Raw genomic sequence first — 26,984 nt, 5'->3', positions numbered from 1 at the left:
TTAAACTCATTGCTTTTGTTCTCCTGCCTTCTGCCATTCATCTGTTCTCCCCTCAGATGCCCCTCAGGTGACAATAGTGGGTTATGACAATAATTGGTACGTGGGTCGTACAAATGTGGTGCTCACTTGCCAAGCTACTGGAAACCCTGTCCCAATTTCTATCCTGTGGAACACGTGAGTATTAACGCATCCTTATGTTCTCTTGTTTTCTCATCGTCTTTTCCCTTTGTCTGTCATTTTGCCGTTCATGCCCTGCATTCAGGTCCACAGTGTTAGAGCTGTGATAGGTACTTTTATTAATACCACTTCCACCCTGTAACTCTGATTGTAGAGATAGGTGTATAATTTCTTAGACTCTGTGACTTCCAATTTACCCCAGGCATAATGAGAAATACAAATCTCTCAATCTTTTTCTATTTCTCTGTCTTCTATTTTTTAAGTTTTATCAGGCACTAACATAACTGTGACAAAATACAGACAAAAAGACCAACTTTAAAAAGAGAAAGGATGTGATTTTTGGACTTGATTCAGCAGTTTTCTTCATACCCCCCACCCGCCCACTCTATGATAATAAAATTGCCTTTTAAGAAAGGGGAAACTGATTTTTACTTTTTTTTTGCCTTCTCCCTTTTCATCTCTCTCCTGGCACATATGTTACTGCAGAATGTCAGGCGTGATGCCAGACACGGTGCAGATCAAAGGCAACGAGCTGAAGGTACTGAAGGTGGACGAGGCTGTCAACACCACTTTTGTTTGTGAGGTCAAGAACCGCATTGGGACCAGCAGGGATCAGGTCACAGCCATAGTCAGAGGTGAGTCGAAAGACACATACACTCAGAAATGACATGGTTCCGAAGATGTAGGTCAGATAACATTCAGAAATATGTTTAAAAGACATCATGTTAGTCACACAAAAACATGATTAGAAACACATGTCTTTCTCTGGACTTGGACCTGGACATGCAAGTACTGTTGCTGTCGTCAAGTCCAAATCTGATTTTCATGAGTTTCAAATGTCTAGGTGAATTATAAAGTATATAAATTATATAAAATGTACACGGTGAATGTGTTAGTAAAGCATGTGAAATGAAAAACACACTCGAGGCTCACCTGGGTCTCATTCGTCATCTAAACCGTCTTCTAGCTTGTAAATGAAAACATTTTACGCCCTCTGTTCTGATGAACTGGAACTGATGCGTGTTCATCACACATGCTACACATTTTCTCATGTGCTACACTCTTATATCTTTCCCCAGGGATGTACCATATTCCACCACATGATCACACACGCACACACACACTTTCTCTTTGCTGAGGACTGTCTTGGGTCTTGTGACTGTCGAGTTTAGGGTTAGAGGTTCCAGCTGCTCTGTCCATTGTGTGTATGTGTGTATGTGTGTGTGCGACTGGCTGTGTAAGTTTGAACTTTTACACACTTCTGTATTCTCCCGTTTTTCTTGTCGTCTGTGTTTCTTTGTTTGGTATTAAGAATGCAGGGGACGTCTGTGTGTGTCCTTGCATGCTCACATGTTAACACTGTGTTATTAAAGTCTGTATTCCTGTGCAGTACCCCAAGCAGAGATTTGAACAAGGTTCTTAATAGTAGCTTGCATTGCGAGCATTGCACATGGAATAAATGATCCTCTCTCAAATTTTTGTCTTTTCTAAAAAAAAAAGAAAGAAAAGAAGACAGCATTTCGCTTCGTCTATATTCATGATCAAAAAGGCGCCTGAGTAGTTTCTCAGCAGTATCCTTGGCCATCACTAATGACAGGAGAGACTAAAGCAAAGCAAATGAGCAGTGTTCATTAGAGTCGCTGTCTTGAAGAGAAGCCAGCAATCAGTACAAGTGATATATTCCACTCACAATGACACCAACTTTAAAATCAAGTGGATTAAAGTGTTGCCCTGGGTTCGGCTGAGACCAGACACTGTGTCTGCTTGTGTGTGTGTGTGTGCTTGCAGATTTGTTTACATCTTACGTCTTTGTGCACTAAAGCACATGTTTCTGACTTAAATCATCCCGAATGATACCGCAGTCTCGTTTCCAGAAAATGCCTAAGCTGCCTCCTCACCAGGCCTCACTCCTGCATTTCATACAAAATACATGCCTTTCCACTCCACTGCCACACGGCTGCACCTAACTGGAAGTTATTTTATGCTGACATAGGGAAGCTGTGCTCATAATGGGGGAAAGTGTATATCTGTGGTGGCTCCATCTTAAAAGCCACTCCGCTCTTACTTGCCCTAATTTACTTTTTTATTTCCCCTGAGCTTGGTCTCTCTTTATTTTTTTCTCCACATTTTTCATCAAGTCCCTTGGCTGCTTATAGTGCCACAGCATACGTCACCGCTCCTCTGGGGCCACTGTGTACTGCTGCATTGTACTGTTGCTGGCTTCTGCAGCTCAAAGGATGCCACCATCTCCTGCTGTGTATTACACGCACGCAACAAGCTGGGCGATCCAAAGATCCAGAGAGTGGAAAGAGGAGGAGGAGGAGGGTGGTGGTGGTGGTGGTGGAGGCTGCTGCTTTTAAATGAAAAGCTGGTTAATGTGCACCTGGATAAATTGTTGCTAGCATGTCCTCATATTGGGAGATAGAGAGAGAGATAGAGAGAGAGAGAGAGTGTGAATATGTGTGGATGGAGGGAGCAGATGCGGACAGCATTTGAAATTCCCATGGGAATTTTGTGCCACTGTATCCTAGCTCCACAACTAGTGGCCTCCACTATCTCTCAGGAAAGCATGTGTGTCCATCTATCTCCAAGTCTCTCAGAGCGGATCAGTCACCCACTGCTGCTTCAGCTTCTGTCTGCTGCTCTCCTCACTCCTCCATTTACTCTCTCACCCTGTCTTCTATCCTATATTTACATTCCTCGTATCCTTGTATTCTTCATCCTCTTTCTTCCTTTTTTCTGTCCTCTCTTCTTCTGGTCATCTTTCTTGTCCTCCCGTCTCAAACGTCCCACTCTTTCCTTCTACTGTCATGTCCCTCCTCCATCTGGTCTTGTTCTCTCGCAGCCGACTACCTCCTCCCTCCATCCTGCTCCACTCTTACTCCCTGGGGGAGGAGGAAGATAAGATGTGAGCAAAATTCACTGGCAGATAAGAGGTGAACAAGGCAACCAGTAAGTGTTGGGGCTGAATGGTGTTTGTAGAAAGCAGAGGAATGGGAGAGTGAACTCGGGTTTAAGTGAATTGAAAGAGGCCATAATAGTCATAACGTAGACTGACTCCAGATGGAGGTGCAGTGGAAGCTAATGTGAATGTGTGTAGACAAACAGGGCTAAGAAGGGACGACAGGCGTGAAATGGTCAGCACCTGCTACATAGCAGGTCCCCCACTCCCCTCTGCCCCACAGCTGCATGACACACACACACACACCAGTGCATGGATGTGTGTGTGTGTGTGTGTGTGTGTGTGGGGGGGTTTTTGTGAGTGTCCTCTGCCCTCAGTCATGTGCTGTGCACCTGGAGGCAGAGAGAGATGGATGTCCTCTCTTCTCCTTGCCTCTCCGCCTCTCATCTTCGATCCTGCTGCTTAGTCACACACAAATGTATCCTAACTTGCTCTTCCTTTCTCCTCCATTCCATTTATCTCTCCCTCACTATCTATTGCTGCAGTTTGCTCTCTTTTATTGCATCACTCATCCTCTCCGTTAGCATATGCTCTCTCCTCATCCTCCTTATCTCTCACAGGTTGTCTTTCAGCCTCTGCAAGTCTGGTGCTGATCTCCCTACTCGGAGAAGAGACTCCTGCCCCCAGCATTCTCTCTCTCTCTCTCTCTCTCACTCACTCACTCACTCACTCTCATGTCCATGCCATCTCACTCTCTCTCTCTCTCTCTCTCTCTCTCTCTCCAAGCTAAACACTTAAATACCAGTAGCTCTTCCTTAATCACAGCTTAGTAGTCTCTATCCCTCCCATCCATGCCTTCATTCCAGGCTTCTCTCAAGGGGCGGTTCCTGTGTAGCTAACCCAGATTTCTTCTGTCCCCTGGCCCATCCTTACGTACAAGGTTGTCTCTGCAGAACCTGAAAATGTAAAATGTTCCTGTTTGAATCCCCCGCACGGTCTGAAGGGCTGTTCAGTTCAACAGAAAATAGATTTTTCTATCAATTTCATTTTTTTCCCTTTTTTAAAACTCATTTTAGCACAGAGGTTTTAGAACAAGGGACTTGGGCCCTTACCTCCACTGCGTCTGATGGAGTCTCCCTCCAGCCTGCCACTGGCCCCCTGCCCACCCCTCATTAGCGCGGGCATGCACACACACACTTGAACACATGCATACACACATCCCACATGCTGACACAGAGTACTACATAGATCAGTTCTAGTTGCAGCCCAGCTCTACAGTAAACAGCAATGTCTTTGTCTGTGAGTTTGAATGTCACATGCATGTTTTTGTTTTTTTTTATGTCTTTTTGGGGACGACGACTGCAGAGATTGCAGTCATGTTACTTCTGCTTCAAGTCCCTCGTTACTTGCGGTCACTTGGAGCTCACAGTTGTGCGGGACATGACTTCGTCAGAACATGCTTTTTCATGTCTTTCACAGTATGGTGTTTCTAGTGAGGGAGGGGTGTCTGTGCGCGGGTAGTTATTCATGTTTGTTTTTGTTTTTTTTATTCTCCCCTTATCCACAAAGCATGCATATTGTATTTTTTCTGCTGGCTCATCCAACAGCATGGGTTTATGGGATGCCCTTTTTTCCACCCATTGAAGCAAATTCCACTGGTGCTTTGTGAGGATGTCTGTAGGTCTGTAGGCCCAGTACTGAGAGTCAGTGGTGGCTCCCTTTCATCTCTCTGTTGAATCTTTTAAGCGTTGTCTCTTTTAAGTGTAGAATACAACATGAACCATCATTCACAAAGTGATTTCAAGCACCGTCTTTGAGAAAGACACTTCAGTACAGTCTTAAGCAACATATTCATAATAAGTGGATGGAATTTGGCAGAATTTGCATTTAAATTTGAGTTAAATTCCATTTGATGTGATGACTATGTGTAGCATTATCCATCTCCAAGTTTGCAAAGAGATTGGTGGCTGAGCCAGAGCTCCAAGGAGCCTGAGACGATAATGCATTTCTTGTGTTCCTGTTACAAGTGGTCACCGAGGGCTGGCTACCACGCTCATGTGTGAACAGTGGTGATTAGCACTGCTTTGGGGGAAATCCGAGGGTAGAGAGGCAGCGCACATGGGAGACTGGTGGAAGAAATTGAAAGGAAAGCAAGAGGAAAATGTACCCACATGAAATTATTAATTTTTTCTCTAGGCACATGTTGAAAGTGATGCAGAACGCAGGAGGGGAGAGAGAAGTAACATATGACAGAAATACAGATGACAAAGGAAATGGATTTAGAGGAGATGGAGTGTACGCAATCAACAGCTGGTGAGGTGGTGGCAGAGATGGAGAAAAGGCGTTTGTAAATGAGTCGAGAGGCAGGAATGAAGCGAGGAGCAGAGCGCAGGTGTAGACGGCAACAGACTACCATATTCTGTCTTGACAGGAATCAGTGTTACAAGAGTAATTCTGTCAGCTCTCTGTACACTTTACAAGAGGGGCTGGATTTCAGATGGGAATGACAATAAAATTGGGCTGAACTGCCACTTTCGAATTTAGGCAGGGATTTGAACTGCTGCTTCTGCTGGTTAATCCTCTGCAGCAGCGAAGGCAGTGAATGTGCAGTGAGTGGAAAGGAAAGCAGGAGCAACTGAGAGGATGTTCAGCTTAGTGAAGGTTCATGATCACTATTAACCAGGGACAGGAATAATAATGAAAAAAAGAATAATTATTTGCTCACCACCACTCTTTATTTAGTTGTGTTGTGAAGTTCATGTGCTCATATGTGAGGTGAGAAGTAACTCTTTGTTTTATTCCATAAGGTGTTTCTGCGGTAGTCTTCAGAATCTAACATGAGGTCCTTGACTTTTTTCTGCTGTGGCCTCTGAATATACAAGATTATCCAAAGAGAATAAAACAGTTGCGTAAATTAAAAATAGTCTTTTCATGTCAGCTATAGAATTTGCCCCGCTTGAATGCTGTAAACCTTGTAGAAGTGGCATTGATACACATTTGTACATTTTATGGTTTTCTTCCATCTTCTAAAAGTAACTCTACTCTTTAAATCTCTACAGAAGATACCTTTCAAAACACCTGCAGTCTAAATCAAACTTAAGTGCACCCATCCTCCTTTCTATTTAAATGAGTGTACTTGATCTTCAATGAGATTTATAGTATTAGTACAAAATGCATCGTATTACAGTGAATGCACATTTCATGGGTGGAGATGTGTTCTAATGCCAGGTGTGGAAGGATGTATTTAGAGCTGATCTTTTAGGACACGTGTTTTACCCCAGGTTCAGAGATGATGACAACCTGGGTGACACGGTCACAGGAACTGTGCAGAGCGACTGCCCTGATTATTAAAAACCTTTCCAAAGCAGCAATGCAGTGCTTCCAGTGACATGATTGACACTTTGGTCTTTGGTGCCATGTACTGATCTGTGGTTGACTTCTCTGTGTGATTGATTTCATTATGATCTGATTTTTGACTGTGTTTTATTTCGGCAAAATCTTGAATTACTGCAAACATTTTTATTTGAGAAGTCTTGTAATGACACATTGGAGAAAATACTTGGTTTTGAGATCCAGAAGAAAATGCCTAACTTGATTATGTTCTTTAGAATGATACTGAAAATAATTGCCACGATGAATTTAAAACATTTCAGCAATACAAAGCCTTAGTCTTAACTATTGTTTGCCTTCTCGACAAAGAAAGTTGTATCTTTTGGAGTTCAAATACCTGCTTTGAAATACTGCTCTATTATAGTGCTGCAGAAAGATGTTAAGGGAGTGGGAAGTGTGAGTTCAGAGAAAGCACTGTATGACTGACTAGTCCTATGGGATGTTTTTCCAACCCTGATTTAGACACTATACTACCTCTCTCTCTAGGCTTTTTTTAACACATAAACAGAAATTGTGTGTCACGTGGAGGAGCCCTAGTTTTGTGTTGACTCCCTCCTTAGCCAGTTCGCATTGTCTAATTTACAATAAAGTTAAAATGGGATATTTGAATGCGTGTGCAATTGTGCTGCAGTGCAAATGGTCACACATGTTGGACTGACATGTGCTCAAACAGAGCCTGTGGTTCACACAAGCAAAGAGCCGTGCCGTTCTCTCCCTCCACTCTTTGTTCATTGCTTCCAGGAGGAGTTTGTCATTTGGCTGTGTCACACTGTCACTCACTCAACCCCCTGCCTCCTCCTCCTCCTCCTCCTCCAACTACTTCTCCTCTTCATCATCCAATTTCCACCCTCCCTTCCACAATCCATCATTATTCTCCTCCCCAGCATGGCCTCCACCTGTTTTGCCCCCTGCACACACCCGTTTCCACTCCTGCAGAAAGTGTGTGTGCATGCGTGTGCGTCCTGCAACTTTTCTCCCCCCGGCCTACCTTGTGATTTGTTGCGATCCTTTGACAGACCTTTGCTGTTCAAGGACAACACAAGGGGCAACGTGGCTGAGACTTTGTTGTGCTGTGGCTGTGGGAATGTGGACAGGAGCAGCTCTGAGGGAAGAGGAGGAAATGCCAATGTAGCTGGAAGCTCAGTACACGTGTACACATACATGTACACACACACACACACACCTGACTGTACTCACACCTCAACACTTAAACACAACCCCTATCTTCTCTGTGTTCCTCTCCCCCTCTTGTGTCTCTTTTTTATGCTGTCTCTGTGTTTCTCCTTGCTCTCTCTACGTGTTTCACACTGATCTCTTTTTTCCACTTTCTCAACCGTATTCCTTTTTCTCCCCTGTCTCCCTCCCTGCCTCTCCTCCCTCCTACAGAGCCCTCAGTGAACCCATCCAATGCTGGTGTGGTGGCGGGAGCTGTGATTGGCTCCCTGCTGGCCCTCCTTTTGGTCGCCGCCCTCATCTGCGTCCTTGTCACCCGTAGCCGCAGGCAACAGCAGGGTTACCGCGCCAATGGCGGCAGTGACATGAAGACGCGCATATTTGGCGGTGGCAAGAAGGCGAGCAAGAATGGCACAAGTGGAGGTGCAGGGAGTGGAGGAGTTGGAGGCGGCAACAACAATGGGCCCATCTATGTTTACAACGAGAGCTCATCCCACCAGGGTATTGGAGAGAAAAACAACCATCACCAGCCGCTCACCATGGGAGGTCGGCCTGAAGTTGTCACCACTACTCCCACTGCCCAAGACATCCTGTTAAGCAGTGAGTTAGATGAGGCAGAGAGGAGGAAGTTTGATGAGCTGGAGGAGGAGGAGAGGTATGACCACTTTGGTGGAGGTGGCCCCATCCTTCAGCTCCGCCCACACAATGACCAGGAGGATATGATTGGAGACTATGATGATGACATGGAGTCCCATCGGGACGGATCTGTCATCTCACGAACTGAAGTGTATGTATAAAGGAGGAGAAGACCGAAAGAGGAGAAAAAGGAGTGAAAGGGGAACCCTCCCAAGGATTATGTGATTTCAGAAGAGAAAAATTATACCACTTTTATTTTTTAGATATTGATTTTAAATGTAGCCCCTTATTAATCACAGCGCAGCCCCAAAATTAACTGAATGAACAGAAGGGTGAGGTGGGATACGCTGGTCCCCATGAGCGGAAAATCAGAAAAGAAACAACCTCTCTCTCTCACCACTTCTGTTCATGCTATCGCTATCACCGGGACCATGATGAGGACTCTTGACAGACTAAAAGAGAGAAACAATGTAGTGTAGAAGAGAGGAAATGGTGTCATGATACAAACTTGGCTATAAAGGAGGCGATGCACATGCATATTCACACTTATTCACCAAAACCTTAGAAGTGGGTGAGGTTGTCGAGCAGTTTTGTTTAGCCTGTTATTCTTAATTCTCTGGTGGGAAACGTCTTGTTTGCACTGTGCTCTGACAGCTGGTAAGTAGTTAGTGTATAGTGGAGTATGGGGGATTCTAAAGGTATAGACGGTAACCAGCAGCAAATTTAGAGAAGAGAAACTTTTACTTTTCTCACGTCTGCTGGCAAGTTCTCCTTCCCACTCTCTCTGCCTGTCTCTCTAACTTAAAAAAAAAAAAAAACATCCTCACAGGCCGCAGTAGACACTTGAATTTACCCAACTTAAATTGAATATTTGGTCCTTATTTACTGTACAAATGCTGCACAGCTCATTTTAACCAAGTAAGTTTGTGGAGTTTGAACCGTTTTCTTCAGGTACTTTGCTGCAAATTTTGATGCTGTGCCTGGAGGTAAGAGACGGTAAACAAGAGAGGAGAGAATGAGATGTAGTCAATGTGACGGGGTCAAAGGATGGAGAGAGCAATGCAGGAGAACTAGAGAAGAGCATGTCTCTTCTTCTCTCTTCCTCTTCATCCCAGTCTCTTCAGAGCGCTCCTGACAGGAGGAGCTTGAGTGGTAATGAGCCGTGAAGTTGCTCGCTTAGCCAAGACCCACAGATTGCCACCACTTATTGTTTAAGATGTGGCAACCCCCCCCCCCACCACCACCACCACTATCTCTCTCTCTCTCTCTCTCTCTCTCTCTCTCCCTCTCTCCATCCCTCACTCCCAGTGTTTATGGGGAGTTCATGATTTATCCCAGGCAGTGTTGAGGTCAGGGCCACAGAGACCAGGCAAGTATTTTACTGCTCCTGATATGTCAAACGCCCCACTTACTCTATTCCTGCCCAGCTTGCCCTGACATGCCAGGACTGAATAAGTCACCTGGAGCGGCCATGTTCTCTCCAGCACACTACCACCACACTATCACCCTACCACCAGCTCCTACACTGAATGGGAATGGCTGGTTTAGACTGAACTTCACCTCAAAACCCGCGTTTGGATCGATCGATATTCAGTGAGATCATATAATATTTCATTCCATTAGCGGATGTTTTTAAATGTTGCAAATTGATTGTTGCGTCCGCAGTTAAGCAACGGGAGGCATATTGACTAACTGGCAACATGCAGTGAAACGGCCCTTTATGATGCAGCTTCAGGGCTGATGGTCCCCTGACTGTGAATTTATCCTCATAACGAGCCACCAGAGGCCAACTCAAAGACAGTATTCCATGGCGGCTGTACACTGCTGTCTGTGTGCATATGTCATTGTATCTACGCAGTCACTGGATGACTGTGATGGACAATCTTAGAAGAAGAAGAAGCTCGAGTCTCGCGTCTCTAATCATGCTTTTTCTGAACTTTTAATCGTCTACCCTTTTATCCAATGAGAATGTGGTGATCTGGGATGTTCAGCTTGCTGCAGGTCGTGGCGTCAAATGCAGGGTGACCCACCGCCAACAGCAAGGATGACTGCATTCCTTACCGTGACTGTTTTTACCCTTGAACTATAGATGTGGGACACACTCGCGTACAAGTATTCATATAGAATCAGACAGCTCTTGTTTGCCATTATTGTGGTGGCTGTTAACCTTCAGAGAGGTGGAGAGAGAAAAAGAGAGCAACACAGTAGGCAGATGACAAGAATAGAGGCGGTGTTTTATGTTGGAGCACCGTCTGGCATATTGTAAGGCGGCGTGTTCAATAGGATTATTGTGTAATGGGCCTTAGTTTATTCATAAATGCAACTCCTGTCAAAGCCGAGTAAAGTACATTTACTCAACACAGCTGATTTGTCACAACCACTCAAAATAAAGATTCATCACTTATTTTTGCACTTGTGTGTGTGTCACCACTGCAAAGCAAACTATGAGTGTAATATTTGTTTCATGGGGTTAAAAAAAACAGCATTAAGAGACAAAACTGCTTTATGTACATTTTGATGTGAGGTATCCGTGGACTATATATGTAAGCCTTTTTATTTTTATTGTGAAAATGTGGATATTTATGAAAATGTAAATATCAGATAATCAGTGGAGGTAGTGTTGCCAGTGTTGTGGTAATAAACATGAAGAAGTTGTGGGTTGGCTAACCCTAAAGCTCAGAGGGCATTTAGAATGTAATTAAATGAATACCATGGTTGTTTGGGTTTACTGAACGAACTGAGCCCAGTTTACCTGAAGCCTATCCGTTTTTGTTCATGTTAGCATTGCCTGCAGTTCCACATAATAAGCACACAGTATTTTATTTTTTTGCACAATTGGCTTATTCTCCTCCTTGACAGACGTGCTGCACAATGCAAAAATACACACAATGCACACTGTATAATTTATCAGGTAGACTGTAACTACACAAGAGATGCTCTGTGTCGTTTGCTTAGTGTGAGAATATAATTGTCAGTGTGTGTTTTCATGATGCTTTGAGCCTTTGGGACATTCCTTTCCATCGTGGGGGCTATAACCCAAGTAGCCACCTTTTGTCACCACAGAAAACTGGCAAATGAAAGATATTATTGTGCATTTCTGAGGCGTACACCCATACTGTACATATACATACACAGAATGCAGAGAAACATTCACCCACACACAAACACCCCTCAGTCACTCTCATTATGCTCACTCCCACAGCCAACTGTGCAGAAGACACCTCATACCTGACAACTCTGCCATCTCCTGACACAAGCCCACACAAATTCATTTGCACAGCCATGCACACAGATTCACACACACACACACACACACAGACAACTTTTTTCCCCCCTCCTCTTGCTCAGTTGCTCCATCAGGACATATACTGTGTCTTGCTCGACTGTAAAGAGTTGCAGCATGACGTGTCCCCTTGCTCCACTGCTTTCCATCCCCCAAAATGTCCAGCTCGTTCCCAAACCAGCTTGGACAGGTATATGTTCATACATGTGCACTATCACCTAGTGTCAGAGGAATAGACTTTTAAGGAAATGTTTGGTTTTTTTTTGTCTGTTCCACGTTTGTTCGACATGGGACAGAAAGCTTTCACAACAAACCCCCCCCCCGCAGGACTTCTTTTAATGCTTTTACATCGTCACAACTTCCTACTCGTGTCTAAAATGCTTTTCTCACTCCCACCTCTGACAAACACACATAAACGCACATATTTGCCACCACAATACCCCAATGCCCCAGGCAGGCTTGTCACATCAACAAAATGCTTTCAGAGAAATCAGCAATGCTGTTCTAGGTCTAGCACAAGGTTAGATAAAAATGCCCAGTATCGTTCTTCAGAAATCTATATCCTATTGCTATTTCCCCAGCTTCACACATGTAGTGATAACTAATCAAAGCCTTTAAATCTCCATCTCACTCATAAAAGGACAAAAAAGATAAATCCTTACTGTGTACATAGTATAAATGTATAAATATGTAGCAGAGAAAAAAATTACTAATTTATGGTGTCACATTGGTGTATTTCTCTGTGACAGCAAGCATGAAGAATTTATTTTCTCCTATTACAGTTTCTCCTTTCTGTTATTTTGCAGTGCTTTATAATTTATGTTTTCTGAGTGCTTTATTCATGACTGCTGCGCTGTGATTGCTGCCAAAACTGGCAAATGTGCTTCTTCTATACAAATGAACTGTTCACGCAACAAAATGGTTTTGTCCCAAAATGTGCTTTTTCTTGTTGACAGCTTTGTGTAAAAGTTCTTTCTTTTCTTTTTTATTTTCTTCGTTTTTGTATTTTTTTTTATTTTAAATTTAAATTTTGTTCTTCGAGGAGTACGGAATTACAGTTGTTGTCAATATTTTGTGTCGAGTCTTTCTATATTTTTCTTTCGCTATTAAAGACTTCTTGATTTTTGAAATGTCCCGGTGTTGCAGTCTGTGGTATCTATTTCTTCTTTTCTTCCCTCTGTCTCTTAAACACTTAGCTGGGATGATTGAGGAGCCAGGTTGAACTGAAGCGCCACTTATTGATTCTTACTGATTAGATTTATAGATTAATTGATTGATATGAAGTGGCCTCTCTGTCTCTTGTCACCCATCATTTTCACTCCAGACTCGGCAACCTGTGTATTTTCCCTCCCTCTCATTTCCTTGTGTAGCAGATTGTCTTGTGTCAGTTTTGAACTCTCTGTGTGTGTGTGTGTGTGTGTGTGTGTGTGTTTCAACAGAAATGAGAGAATAGGCTTTATGGGAAACTGAGCATTGGAATAAGTGAAGCCATTTTGTGAGTTACAGTTGTCCTGTACTGTAGCTCCACCTACTTGGTATATGTAGCCTGGTTGGCTGAAGTAAACGTGCTGCCTTGGTAACAGGTGTATGTGGGAGACTGCTCTATTAAAAGGGCACATATTCCATGTTTTCCATCTGAGCGTGTCAGTAATGAAGATCACACACACCTGCACTTAAAGATGCACATATTTATCTTCATATCCACTTTAGAGCCCAAAGCCTTCTCAGGAAAAGCCTCCACACAGCCTCAGCGAGGCGAGGATGGTGCTGAGGAATGCCGCGCTGCAGCCGCAGTGGCTTTTCCCGCAGGGAGGCAGTTTGTGTTTTCAGTTGGGGAATGTGCAGGCCAAGCTGAAACTCTGTGAATGGAGCGCCTCTCAAAGGCTGCATTGTTTGAACTGTAACGAAACCAAACTGGTTGGGTTAAATTTTAACAAAAGGCCACGTCTGTCTGTGTGTGTGTGTGTTTATGTGTCAGTGTGCTGATGTGTCGGTGCATGTGTGTAGTCATGCATGCGTGTGCACCTGCCTTGTTTGGTTTATATACAAAAACACCCTCTGTGTCGCCGCCGAACGACACAATATAGACAGTTTATGTCTTTTGTGGCAGCGTGTTCGCTGTGTGTCATCCTGGCTCCTTGTCACTGTTCTTTTTTTTTTCTTCTGTCTATGCACAGCTATTTACTGTGAGTCCAGCCCACCATCTGGCCTCTCTAATTGCTTTGGATTTGAGGCTGGTGAGATAGAGAGCACTTACACACAGACACATGCTGACTCCTTTGGTTTTCCATCTGAATATGAAGCAGAAAATGCTTTCCTGCTGCCAATGAGAGTAAAAGCTTGTGCCACGTGCTTTATTTTGTGTGTGTCTGTATTCGTCACCAGAAGTAAATCAGAAGTATGCACCTCACATGAAACGGGTCACCCCACAATGTACGACCTGGCCTGTATATAAGTATATAAGTGACAGCAGCTACACCAAGCACTGCTGCTGTGCTTGAACATGAACCTCCAGTGATCAGACATGATGCAGTGCCCCTGAGCAACCCAGCGAGTCGGTAGTTGCCCTGTGTGTGTTCTACAGAGTGAGCATGGAAGTGTGTCATGCAGTGTGTAGTATGTTCATGTGTTTAGGCACCTGCTGCTGCACGCTCAGCTCAGTTGCACATGGCTCAAATTGTCTCTGAATGTTTGCTGTGTAAACGTGTGACTTGAGTCTCATCAGATAAGTGTAACCATGGGATGCATGTGTGTGCTGGTACTGCGCCTCGCATGCACATCCAGCCCTAATTAAACCAAAACAACTGATGTGTACATGGAGGATTCATTTCTTTTTCAGTGCTCAGTAGTTGTTCTTCTTCACTGAATTTATTGGTGGACTCCACTGTCACAGTGTGTGTGTGTGTGTGTGTGTGTGTTGAGGGGTTATAGAAAGAGCAACTCTGGGCTCTCTGTGCTAATAATATCACTGTGCTCCTCATTTGACCTCTCACCCTCCAGCTCCAGACCTCGATAATAAATCGGTGCGAGTCAGTGATGAATGGCCAGGCCTGTTGCATGGACGTCTGAGGGATGAATATAGTGATTGTATGTGGGAATTAAAGCAAATATCTCCCTCTGACCTCAATTATCAAAGTCGTTTCTCGGATATTTGTATTGGCTTTAAAGCACCTGGCTCGGAGTGACTCACCGAATCTCATAGTCACTGAAATATTAATATCTTTTACCTTTTCACACACATTGTTTTTTTAAGCTAACACTCGTATTTTTCTCATTGTTTAAACTAAACTCCAGCACACTGAGATTGACTAATAGCTGTCAGTGTAGTACGTAGACCTCCAGTTTTAGGACAGTGACCCTAAGCTTGGAGAGAAGGCAATTAAGAGGTTTTTATGGTGAAACAATGAAATGTACTTGCCAAGTGTGTTCATCTGACCTCAATCCAAGCACACATTATTTTGCTGAAGAGGACAGAGTGTCGGAGAAAAGCTCATGAGGACAGTAAGACTGAAATGTCTTACTGAGAGATAACGAGTAACTGAAAGTCACTTTTTCAAAGTTTGTGTTAACTCCAGTTCTTTTTCCCCCCATACTATAATAACACTAAATGTCTGCAGCTCTAGCAGCTCTTTATGTCTGTTCTTTGGCAAAGTGGTGCTTTGAGTTAAACACTACTCTCAGCATGTTATTATGCTCACAGTGACAACGCTGACAAGCTAATGTTCAGCAGGAAAGGAAACTTAGTTTACTATCGTTGCATATGTTTAATATGTCATTTATTCTGTAGGTGAGTTATAAATGTTGGATTTATGAAAAATGTACCTTCATGTTTTAGTTGATCAAAAAGGTTTGAAATTATTACTCATTTAATGGAAATGAATCGTTGAAATGTTGAGGTTTTTCACCCAAAACCATGTGAACCACATGATGGAGTTAAAGGAATAGATCACCAAACTGAGATGGAATCATGGCGATTCCACAGCAATCAATGTTAGTTGGTTGTTAAGATATTTTAGTCTGACACAGTGATAGTTAGCGCTCTAACGCTGAGTCACTTCACAGAGTCTGAACAAGAAACTTTTGTCGACTCCTGCCTTCTTTATGACTCTGCTGTGTTTTCCACACCTAGTCATTACTTTCACTCTGCAAATTTCCACACTTCATTGTTTTATTTAAATGAAATTTGCCTGAATGTGGTTTTGAAAATGTCTTCATTTCACACCGTCTGAGGAGAAAGATTGTGACAAATTGGAGATGGAAAGTTATTGTTTTCTGACCATGGTGATTTGTGAAGGCTGAGCTGGATTAAGTTATTTCTCAGTGGGTAAAATGTTGTATAATATCTGTATTAATATATCGTGTCTTATCTTAGTTTGGTTACTTTTGTAAAGTTTGTTTTTGAGAAGCCAACTTGAGCCAACAACCACTTACTGTATCTTGTGTTTGCTGTGGAAACCTGCTCATATTACTTTAATGAAAAGGTGTTATGTTAAATAGCTCTGTATTTTGACAGCTATTAATGATCAAGAGTGTTTGGTCAGTGAGTCAGGGCTCTAACAGTACATTTAGGAGAATACCATGACACTTTATCCAATACTGAGCCACACAAATATTGTCAAATATACAGTATCCACTATGTACAAATGAGTAAAATGTAAGGGCGAGACTGAGACTGTGGTGACCTTCCAGAAAGGATGATGTTCTTCTGTTTGCAGAGTGAGCTTCTACTTCAAAAAGTGAAATAAGTTCTGGCTAGTTTGTCCTTCTGGGCCACTGTATTAATACGCTGGCTCAAGATGACCTTGGTGAAGCACAGCCCTTGCCTAAAGTACATATTAAAGACTTATTGTAGATTGAAAATCATTATTCGAAAGTCATTATACACTTATACAAACATGCTTTTAGGCTGTTAATTCAATTTCTGCCAATACATCCTCCTAACTGTTGTGCACTGGCCCTTAAAACTCTGAAGAGAGTATTTGTATCATGTCGATCACAACCGAGCACAAAGGAAGTTACCGTCGTAAATAGTCGCAGAAAATTGGAAATCATATCATTCCCCTTCCTCTTGCGGTAACTGTTAACATTTGATCTTCTGGCTTCTGGACATTCAGGTTGCTGAGATGTGTGTGTGTGTGTGTGTGTCTGCCAGACACACACACACTCAGACCACAGCAGACAGACGGGGGGAAATGGATGCTCCTGTTTCCCCTGGAGAACCCAGGGCGTTTACTCTTCCTGTCCTGTGCTGACAGGACTGGAGGTAACATGGTGGTTGTAGTGCATTGTTGGGCGGATGAGGTAAGTCTCCCCCGAGTTTAACACATGCTTGGCCAACTGCTGGGAGGGCAGAGGAGGGCTAGGAGAGAGCAATGGAGTGAGGGCAGTTTAATGACGGGGGGGGCAAAGAGGGTGTGATGGTGTGTCGAGAGTGAAGAGGTGTTGCAGGGCTGAGATCTGAGGCTTTGTGCGTTGGCAGACGCTACAGAGAGTTAGCTGGTGTATAAATTTAACAGTGACTAATGCAAGATTGAATAAACAGGAAAAAGGAGAGAGGAGCAGTTGATAAGGATGGAGAGAGCAAAAGGGTGAAAAACAGAGGAGAAAAAGGGAGGGGAAGCCTGATTAAAGATGGAGTGGTGAAGGCCAAGTGAAGGGAGGAGGATGATGAGGGCTGAGTAGTTGCAGCTGTGTTGATTTAGCTCCACACATCATAATGTGTGCACATGTGTGCCTGCCTGTGTGTGATGGGGAGAAGGAAAGAAGCTTTGACATCCTCCGAATGCCGCTGACCTCGGCACATCTGCACAAACACCAGCCGCTACCAGATGGAAGATGCAGTGAGACCGTGTGTGTGTGTGTGTGTGTGTGTGTGTGTGAGTGAAAGAAAGGCCCCAAAGGTCTTCACGCAGTGACTTACCTGGAACAAATCCTGTTCTGGAAAATGAAAAACAAATAAGGTTATGTGAATGCAGTATGACCACCAGGGAGTGTAACTTTTAGCAAAGTGTGTGTATGTGCACATTTGCATGTGTGTACCCCTTGTTGAGTATGAATAAAAGAGATTTATATCAGGGAGAGAATGGTTTGTTGCCGCTCCTAAGAATAGATTCTGTGACGGAAATGATTTTTATGCTGTATGCAAGCCTCCCTCTCTTTCTCTCCCTCTCTTTCTCTCTCTCACTCTGTGTGTGTGTGTGATTTTGTGTATATTTGCCCTGAAGTGCATTGCAGATCAAATGCACTTGCTGTCTAATTCGCCGTCTCAACAGGCAGCTCTTACAAAGTACGTGCACACACTGGCACATGCTTCGCCGGCATCCACTCAGATCTAAACACACAGAATGAGAGATGAATATGAAGATGGAAACACAAATAAGTCCACAAATATTCAGTCGCATGGACTCTTTAGTAAGAGGGTGACTGTGTTCATGTTTGTTTGTGCATGTAAGTGCGGTGCAGATGTTTGCTCCTCCGACAGTATGGACCGTGCATGCAAATGTACGTTTTGTCTGTGTGGGAGTACCAGAAGTTTTCTGTTCTTCTGTTGAATAACAAATATTTAGCTGGTGGCTGTGTTTTCCTCACGGGACAATCGTTTTACATTATTACTTGTGCTCTTATTGTTATTATTTATACAAATAAATAGAGCCTCAGTGTGGTCTGTTATGGATTTAATAAGATAAATATGTAAGTGAATAATATGAGATGTGTGTGTGTATATACGTATGTATATTTACATACATATATATATATATTAACACTCATTTGTTTTACTGCATTACATTATATTACTAAATGATAGATAAAAAGGTATATAAGGTTTTAATAAAATATTGTAGTGATATCGTATCACACCCAGAAAATTAGTATTAAGCCGTCCCTAATGCTGACGTTTTAGCTTGTGTATTTCACAGATAAAACTGAATAGCTCTATTTAGTATTATTAGTGTTGTGTTTCCTCTGTAAATCCTCTGTAGTTTGTGGAAGAGATGGTGCAGACTGTACTATGCTCCTTTATCAGCAGTCCACAGTGATGTTATCTCCAGTGGCTGGTTCCACTGAGGAGTAAAAGCCTTTTTTCCTCTTCCTCTGTTTGACATTAAATAACACGCACAGCGTAGAGCAAACTGTCGGAACCTCATAAAATCTATGTGTGAGTGTGTGTGTGTGTGTATTTGCATGTCTGGCTGCTCATGTGCATGTGTCAGCTCCGTATTCGTGTCCACAGACTACCTCGCTGTTCGTCTGCAGACGTCTGTCATCTTATCGTGACATCGTTCTCCCTGTAATCACTTCTCCTACCCCTTCCTCTTCTCTGCTGCTCCGATCTTCTTATCGTCTGCCGTGGGCTAAATATTAGGGCGTTGTAAATTTGTTTAAGAACAGTGTGTGTGTGTGTGTGTGTGTGTGTGTGTAGCCCTGCATGCATCCATTGAATTACCACAGCCGACACTGTCCAGACAGTCCTGAGGGGAGAAAAACCCTTCTAATCATTCCACTTCCTCTTTTCTAATTTCCAACACATCTTCAGTCTCTGGCTATTGAACCCGGAGGCTTCACTGTAGAAGGGAAATGCACAGATTGATTACAACCATTAGCTATTACTCTAAGAAAAAACCCCAAACCACAAGCTGTGACAGTATCAGCCGTTAGATACGTTCCTTTGCTCTCATGTGGACTTTAGCTGGCCATCTTGTTAAGTACACAGGAAACCGACTAAAGTGGCAGGAATAGAACCCGTTGCTCTGCTGTCGTTGTCCATTTGCTTCAAGGTTTGACGTGTTGTGTGTTCAGAGACCTCTGGCATCAACAACTCATTTTCACACAGAACTGCCACTCACTCGTGAAAATCCCAGTAGATCAGCTGTGTCTGAAATAGTCGGACCAGCCTCTCTGGTCATTTTAACACCTCTCTCCTCCATTCTGATGCTCGGTTTGACCTTGACCACTCCGTCTTGACCACGTCTTCATGCCTGAATGAATTGAGGTGCTACCCTGATGATGATAACGTACATATATACGTATCAACCACATGCTGTGGGTTCTCCAGTATGTCTTTGGCCCGGTGTTAACCCCGCCTCTCCTCCAAGGTCCTCAGTGATTTCCACAGTGCTGCCTGTCACTCAGCGATGCCCACGGGTGACAGTGGGTGCTGCCCCCGATCCACTGTTGAAGTGCACCTCGGTGTATAAAGTGAGAAAGATAGTGTTGGAGGGGGGTGGAAAAAAGCTGTGCATTGCAATGCAAAGCACAACAGGACTGCACCATCTCCTGTCTGTTCATCTGTCAGCGTAGGACGTCAGTGATGGAATAAATGGTCTTGAATGGACAAAAGGTCTTATCTCATAGGAGGAAATTAAACGTTATTCAAATTTGGCTTTTGGTGTCACGGGGGCTCTACGTGAAATGTTTATAAACAGGAGTCGATTATTGCGCTCACATATGTGGACGCGGCCTTTGTTGCCTCGACACTAATAACTGGTCCATCTCACCTTCGGTGCTTGGATCAGACCATTCATTCTTCAACAGAAGCAGTGGGTGGAGACGTTAATGGAGAATTATGCTCTCCCCGCTGTGTGTAATAGCGAGGACTTCTTTGTTGTGCCACAACAATGGAGTGTAAACTGAAGAAATAAGTCGGTACAAAGCATGCAAAAGGGCGCATGAAGACATGGAGCCGGTTGTGATTAATTCATGTTCCAGTACATTTCAGTTCTCTCAAATGACCACCGTTCCCTGGGAGAGTCAGAAAAACACAACTCTTACAAACAAGTGTTTGTGTTTATCACTGTGTGCTGTGGTTCTCCGGGGATGTGAGTGTCACATGACTCCCAGTTCCCTGTTATTTATCTGTGTATTACACTCAGTGTCCAGGTACAGCTCGCAGGTCATTTATTCTCCACAGGTTTCCACCATCCTGATATATGGAGCAGTTAGTTTTTATATCAAAACACTCTGCCCGCAGAGCAAACATGCCTGCATATTGTCTAGCGTCTAGCACCTGGTTTGACACGGTGTTTTTCTGGGTGTGTTAAAGGGTAAGTGTGTGCGCTGACTCCTCTTTTTTCCCGGCCATTTATCCTATTTTAAGGCCCTTTACTCTGCTGTCGTTCTCTTAATACCACTTTTACACCAGAGCTTCAGGGTTTTCTGTCACTCGTTTGCTATTCATTAGTGTGGATAGGTGGGAGAGGTAGCAGGAGACCACTGCAGCGTGTGGAAATGTCTAGCATTTACTGGAATGTGAATATTTAAATCTGTGACAATGATTTTCTCTTTAGCTTAAACAGGAGATTGTTGTTGTTTTTTTAATAGCCCTGTGCTACAAAAACTCATATATATGCAGTTTACAAGACAAGAAGAAGTACATTTGTAATATTTATGTTCTTCAAGTACTAGAAGAAATAATTGGGATCTTTTTCTTGACAAATCGAAATAGTTACAGGTCATTTTTGTAATGAGGTTATATTTATGTTCATGTGGACAAAATACATTGTGATGCTTGTTTGCATGCATGTGGTGTTCTCTGACTCACTCATTTGAAGTAATAACAAAGTGGAAAGATATGACTGCAGCCAGATGACTTTTGATGGCTAGTGCATGTAGATAATGGATATATGCAAATTTGTATGCATTTTTATGTCCCCATATTCAGTGTGTGTTGGTGTTGGCTCTCTGGTGTGACACACCCCCTCAGTGAGGAGGCGTATTACTGTTACTTGTCTTGGTGCAACGAGCCAGGCCTCGTGTTAGGCAGGTTGAGCTGCAGGGGGAATTTTGTAACACTTGACCTGTTTCACTGAGTCATTTGTGTAGATGAAGAAAGAGAGGGAGAGAAGAGGGGGGAGCAAGCAAAGGAAGGGCGGGTATGGAAGGGGGGAGGGAGGGGGGCACAAGTGGTTAGGGGTGATTGGAGAGATGAGTGACAATGAAAAGTGATCGAGGGAGAGCGAGAGAACAACAGCTGGGAGAGCCGGAGGGAGGAGAAATGAGATGGCAGTGCCTTCATATTTCTTCTTTCTTTCATCCTCCCCTTTCACTCTCCATCTCTTTCTCCCACCCATCCCTCCATCTCTGTCCTTCACTCGGCAGCCCGGACTGGCTGACTTGTCCCGCTTCTCATTATTCACTCTTTCAACCTTAAAGGTCACGAGCACAAACTCTCACAAAGTGCAGGAATATCAAACCTATTTATCTAACTGTTGCTGCCCGCAAAGTGTTTGTGTATGGACACGCACAGTTCCACATTTGTGTGTGTGTTGTGCATGTGTTGTTGAAAATGCTTGATGTCGGCTCGCCACATACATATTAATAGTGTAGTTTTTCATCCAGGGAGCTCAGCTGGTGGGCTCCTGCCTTGGAGGAAGGATTTAAGCCGTATATCTAAATCAGTGGCTACTTATTCTCCCTCCCTATCTCCTCTTCACCCTTTCCTCACTTCCCCTGTGTGTTTAGTGTTTATTTGTATTTCTTCACTGTGTCCTCTTATGTGCAATGTGTATTCAGGAGTTAAGGCCAAAAAGGCATTCTGTCATCTACCTTTCAGTATTTTCTTTATCATTTAATAGATAGATTAAATCATTTACCCTCAGTTAAGATGGAGAAAGGTGAAAGATATTATTCAGTATATTTTACGAAGAGATTTTTATACTTAAATCAGCAGTGCATAAATTTTAAACATAAAAAAAAGGTCTCTTAAACTCAGACTGTTGTGAAATGCTGATTAAGCTTTTCCAACTCTCTGTGGTGTTTCTTCATATAGTGGTGTTTAGATCTCAGGTCACCCAGCAACGTTCCTAAGGTGAACACAATAAGTTATTGGTTTTATGTCAAGACAGATGAAGGAAACGGCAACACTGCGCTAATGAAGGGCACAAAGTAGGAAAGCACAAAGAAGCGACCACACCAAAGTTTCATAAGTGACTCCTAGTGCTCAAAAAAACCTGGTTGTTCAGCAGTTTAGTGGGATAAACACCTCTGGCCCCTGCACCACTGCAGTTTTGATGGCAGATTGTTGATTTCCAAGAGGAAAAGAAATTGGACTTGGACTAACTGGAAGGTGGCCACTTCAAATCCCACGATGGATCAGGGCTGTGGTGCCTCTGAGCAATGCACCAAATCCCTGATTGCTCCCAGAGTGCAGATAAGTGCTGACCATGCGTACACTACTGGTGTGTAAAAGGATGAGTTCAATGCAGAGGTGGTCAAATTCACCAGCACTAATTGATGTGTGCAAAACTCACTAATTCTAATTCTAAACTCCCTCAGTCATCAGTCATCTGATAGTCTTGCTTCACAGAGCCCATTGTTAGATGAAGGAACCATAATACAAATAATGTAACATCAGTTCTGTTCATTTAGACCAAACAGGCAGACAAACAGCAACAACAAAAATCACCAGAGGTCGCACACTGCAGCTTTAAGGGGAAACAAAAAGATAAGTGTATATTCAGGCATCACAAATCACATGTACGTGTGCGATACCCCTTCACGTCTTTTGCCTCTGTTGCAAAGGCGTCTGAGCAGGTCATGGTCAACAGAAATGCAAAAACAGTCCTCTTGTCTCACTCCCTTCTCCTTCAACTCTGCTTTCATTACCCTCCTTGTCTCCCATCCCCTCTTGTCGCCTACTCCAGCGCTGCTGCCACAACTGTGTACAGTACAGTCGTAGCCTTTCTGTTGTGCTGTGACGCTGCCATGGCGACTGCTGGCTGCTAGCATGTCCTGTGGTGATACAAGCCTGGACATCAGTTAAAATAGGGCCTGGTGTTTGGTGACATTTAGCATTTTTTCCCGCAAAAATTATGCAGCTAGTGTTGACATTAAGCCTTATGCATAAAATTCATGATATATGTGACACTTCCTGTAGGCACTGCAGCAGAGAGAGAGGCGAGTGTGTCGCAGATGACACACACACACACATGTTCACACAACTATCCTTTTTAGGACAGTTTCATTCATTTTTAAAGCCTAATTTAAACCTAATCCCTTAACCATGACCAGTTACCCTTACCTTAACCTAACCACAATTTACATCTTACCTCTAAACGTAGCATGTTCCTCAAAAATAAGTTCTGCCTTGTTAGGACCAGGTTTTGAAAAGGGTGCTAAAGAGGTAACATACAAGTTCACACACCATATATACAATAGCTTCACTGTGTAATAAAAAATCAGGGTCTACACATGCATTTAATCAAGCTTGATGAATGCATTTGAGAATTACGTGTTTCATGTTTCCCTTCATTGTTGTAGCTTTGTCATGCGCTCACACACACACAGCACTTTGTTCATTCTTTGCAGATTAATGCTGCAACGACACCTTTTATGATCCCCAATTTATGCCAGCAGTAAGGCAGCCCCACTCTCTCTGCTGCCTCTCCTCTTATCTCCTCTGCCTGATGTCTCTGTCTTCTTCTACATGTGCGCTCAATGAAACAATGGTGCTTTTTAGTAACGAGCAATGAGTTTGTCAGGTTCTAAAAAAGTAGGGGAAGACAAATGGAGGGAGGGAACGAGAGGATGTGAAGATAATGGGCCTCCGCGGTGATTAACATTCCAGAGTGGCACGTCAAAGAAAGTGCGACTGTCCTATTGTGTCTTCGCTGACAGCCAAATGAACAGAGGTCTCTGGACGAGTTTCGTCTGTGTCACAGAGGGTAATAAACATACCGTGTCTAATCTAGATCTCGGCTGCTGCCGGTGTGTCACTCTTTCTCTCTGTGTGTCTGAGATTCTCTACATGTGTCTGTCTGCAAAACTGAGGGTGACACACTCACCCTTTTTATGCTTTGGTGAATGGCACCCACATTTACACAGTGCAGCCAGCGTGACGGTCAGTGAGTCATCCAACGAGCTGACTAACCGGTCATTCAAAGTGTCACATGATATCTTCAGTTTCCTGTCACGCCGTCGTGACACACCTGTCACCTGAAGCGAGAGGGAGCAGGTCTGCATTTGGAAGTGTGTGTGTGAGGGAGTGTTGTCTGAAGCAGGAAATGGTGTTATGTACAGAGCATGACATCATTCCTTCTGAGTGAATGCTGTTTACATAAAGGCTACACTAACATAGTTCTGTGTTTCAGTGACTATACATAAAGTTTTTCCATTACTGTCTTATGAAGATGGATCTTAACACGGTTCCATTTATTTCTTGAAAATATCCAATTATTCTCTAAGCTCTAATTAAACCATGTTAATTTCAATAAGAGCAGAAACAATTTGTTGATTAAGTGATTAGTCAATGACCAAAAAGTGTAATCAATGATCAAAGTCGACTTTCATTCAAGGATGCCAAACAATATCAAGCTCCAGTCTCTCCCCTGCGGGGATTTGCCTGAGCTTGTCTTGATCTCTGGTCTTGGGCTGATGTTGTGACAATTTGAAGGCTTCAGGAAAGATTTGATCGTCGTTTTTAATCAATAAATTCAGAAAAAGGCGTTAAGACTGCAGTTAGAATCAAGAGTAACTTCAGACAAACACTATCGAGCCTTTATGTTTTCATAACTCAGTGTAAGTACACGATAAGCGGATGAAGATTACATATTTAAATATTAACAAGTTTCATTCAAACAAAAATATTGTGCAGTGGAAATATGGTCCTCTGTCTTGTAAACAAAATAAATAATACAACTTCAAACGCTTGCAAAAATGGCACAAGTCTCAAACATTTGATGCGAGCATCTACGCATCTTCATGTGGTGACACAGGTGACACCACTGGGACCTAAACTCCTAAACTTGTCATTAGCTGCTGTGTTTTTGATCTACAAGAGGACAGAAATACAATTCTGCCTCAGGCGTTATCATCAATATTCCCTTCATTTTCCATGCTGAATATAGGCCACGAATGCCGGGCTAATCAGGTAGTCTGTCTAGAGGATGCGCGTGGATTCAGTGCTAAGATAAGTTGAATATCCCCAGTCCCCATCTTTGATCCTAATGCCTCATCCTCCCATAGATGAAAGTGTACATCTGACTTCACTGCAGTTCCACACGCACAGTCAGGTGTGTTTTGAAAGCTGAGCTGAGCAGACAGGTTTTTAAGCTAAGTTAAGCCAGGTATTAAATTTACTGCCCCATCTAGGTGTGTATAATAGTATCAACGTTTGACTCTGACTTCAGAGAGAAATGCCTGTAAATTTTTTCTCAGAAAGGCATCACAAGCCCTTGCATCACCCGGCCTTCTCTCACTCTCTTCACCGTTGTAATCACCACAGGCTCGCAGGTAGTTTGAGCGCACGCTGTTGTCTTCTCCGAGCATCGTCGGGTGTATAGCTGTGTCTTTCAGGCACATGTGTTACACATGCACATGCACATGACTCCGTTTGCCGTGAGTATGCGGGGTCCCTCTCTTCTTGCGTGTGCTTAACTGCCTCTGACACATCTGGCTTTTCCAGGCGAATCAGGGCCTGTGCCAAACTGCCAAGAAATCAATGCAACAGACTCTGCCCCCCTCCTCTACCCTCATACACCCCCTCTTTTATTCTGTCTCTTCGCTCTCCTTTTTCTCCCTGTGTCTTGCTCGGAGCCCTTATTAAAAATGAAGTTAGTATGTGCTGCATATTTAAAATGGTCATGGATGGATTTAAACGGCTGATGGTATTTAGTGTCTCCTCAGGGAGTTGCTATCAGCCCTTAAGCTGACTCCTCTGACTGAAGCCTGACTGACTGGTGAGTACACACTAAACCTCTAATAATGACTTGTGTACACACAGTCGGCTCAGTCCATGCATGTGCACGCGCACACGCACACACTCTCATTATAGTGTGCTGCTGCTTTGTGACAAGGACCCTAGTCACGTTTGTTTTGTGTGAAATGGATGCATTGCAGTGTGTGTGTGTGTGTGTGTGTGTGGACTCATCGGTCAATAACTCATTAGTTTGTCTGCTTTGATGTAGTAGTGTGTAAATGCTTTTAACTGTATTTGAAAACAACTCTCATCGTTGTCCACGTGTGCGCTCGTGCGTGCGCTCGACAACAGTCAGAGTAGATGTCACACTGAGCTCCTTCAGATGGAGCACCAAGTGTTTCTGTCATGTTTTCTTTCATGCTGGCTAGCATTTGTGCTCCAATCTGCCCGTAAGTGTCCTCCACTGAAACACTATTGATTACCCCACACACTCCCAAACACAAATACTGCTGTTGTGAAACACACACACACACACACACACACGCTGACTCCTGCACAGAGAGAAGAGCAGGAAAAGGACAAACTGAGGAGGCAGAGCTTAAATTCTGATAATGAAACCTGTGTGTGCAAACATATTCAGCGGCTCTACCTTCAGTGCTCTCAGTGTAAGAATAAGAATATAGTATGATTCATTATTGATGCTGCGAGGGGTTTTAAGGGCAGCCACTCACCGTGATGTAGTTTGATATATGTTCAGCAGCTAAACGTCCGTCGTTGGCAACATGTGAGAG

The 26,984-nt window shown here is 43.4% G+C and overlaps 1 protein-coding gene across 3 annotated transcripts in view; it reads left to right on the top strand.

Moving 5' to 3' along the window:
• Nucleotides 1–26,984, top strand: part of si:ch73-22o12.1 (nectin-2) — a 78,125-nt gene that overhangs the window by 32,310 nt on the left and 18,831 nt on the right. For 2 of the 3 annotated variants that reach the window (XM_044033571.1, XM_044033570.1), the window contains exons 5-6: nt 57–174; nt 664–812. In XM_044033571.1, the coding sequence (XP_043889506.1) occupies nt 57–174; nt 664–812 (267 nt within the window). Of the gene's footprint in view, nt 1–56; nt 175–663; nt 813–7,855; nt 12,696–26,984 lie in introns of those variants that run through there. The other variant, XM_044033569.1, reaches the window with a different exon arrangement.

This window comes from Solea senegalensis, linkage group LG9, assembly GCF_019176455.1.
Source record: "Solea senegalensis isolate Sse05_10M linkage group LG9, IFAPA_SoseM_1, whole genome shotgun sequence".
In the NCBI taxonomy this organism is placed as follows: Eukaryota; Metazoa; Chordata; class Actinopteri; order Pleuronectiformes; family Soleidae; genus Solea; species Solea senegalensis.
The sequence above is the reverse complement of the archived record's forward strand: the minus strand, read 5'-3'. Positions and strand labels throughout refer to the sequence as shown.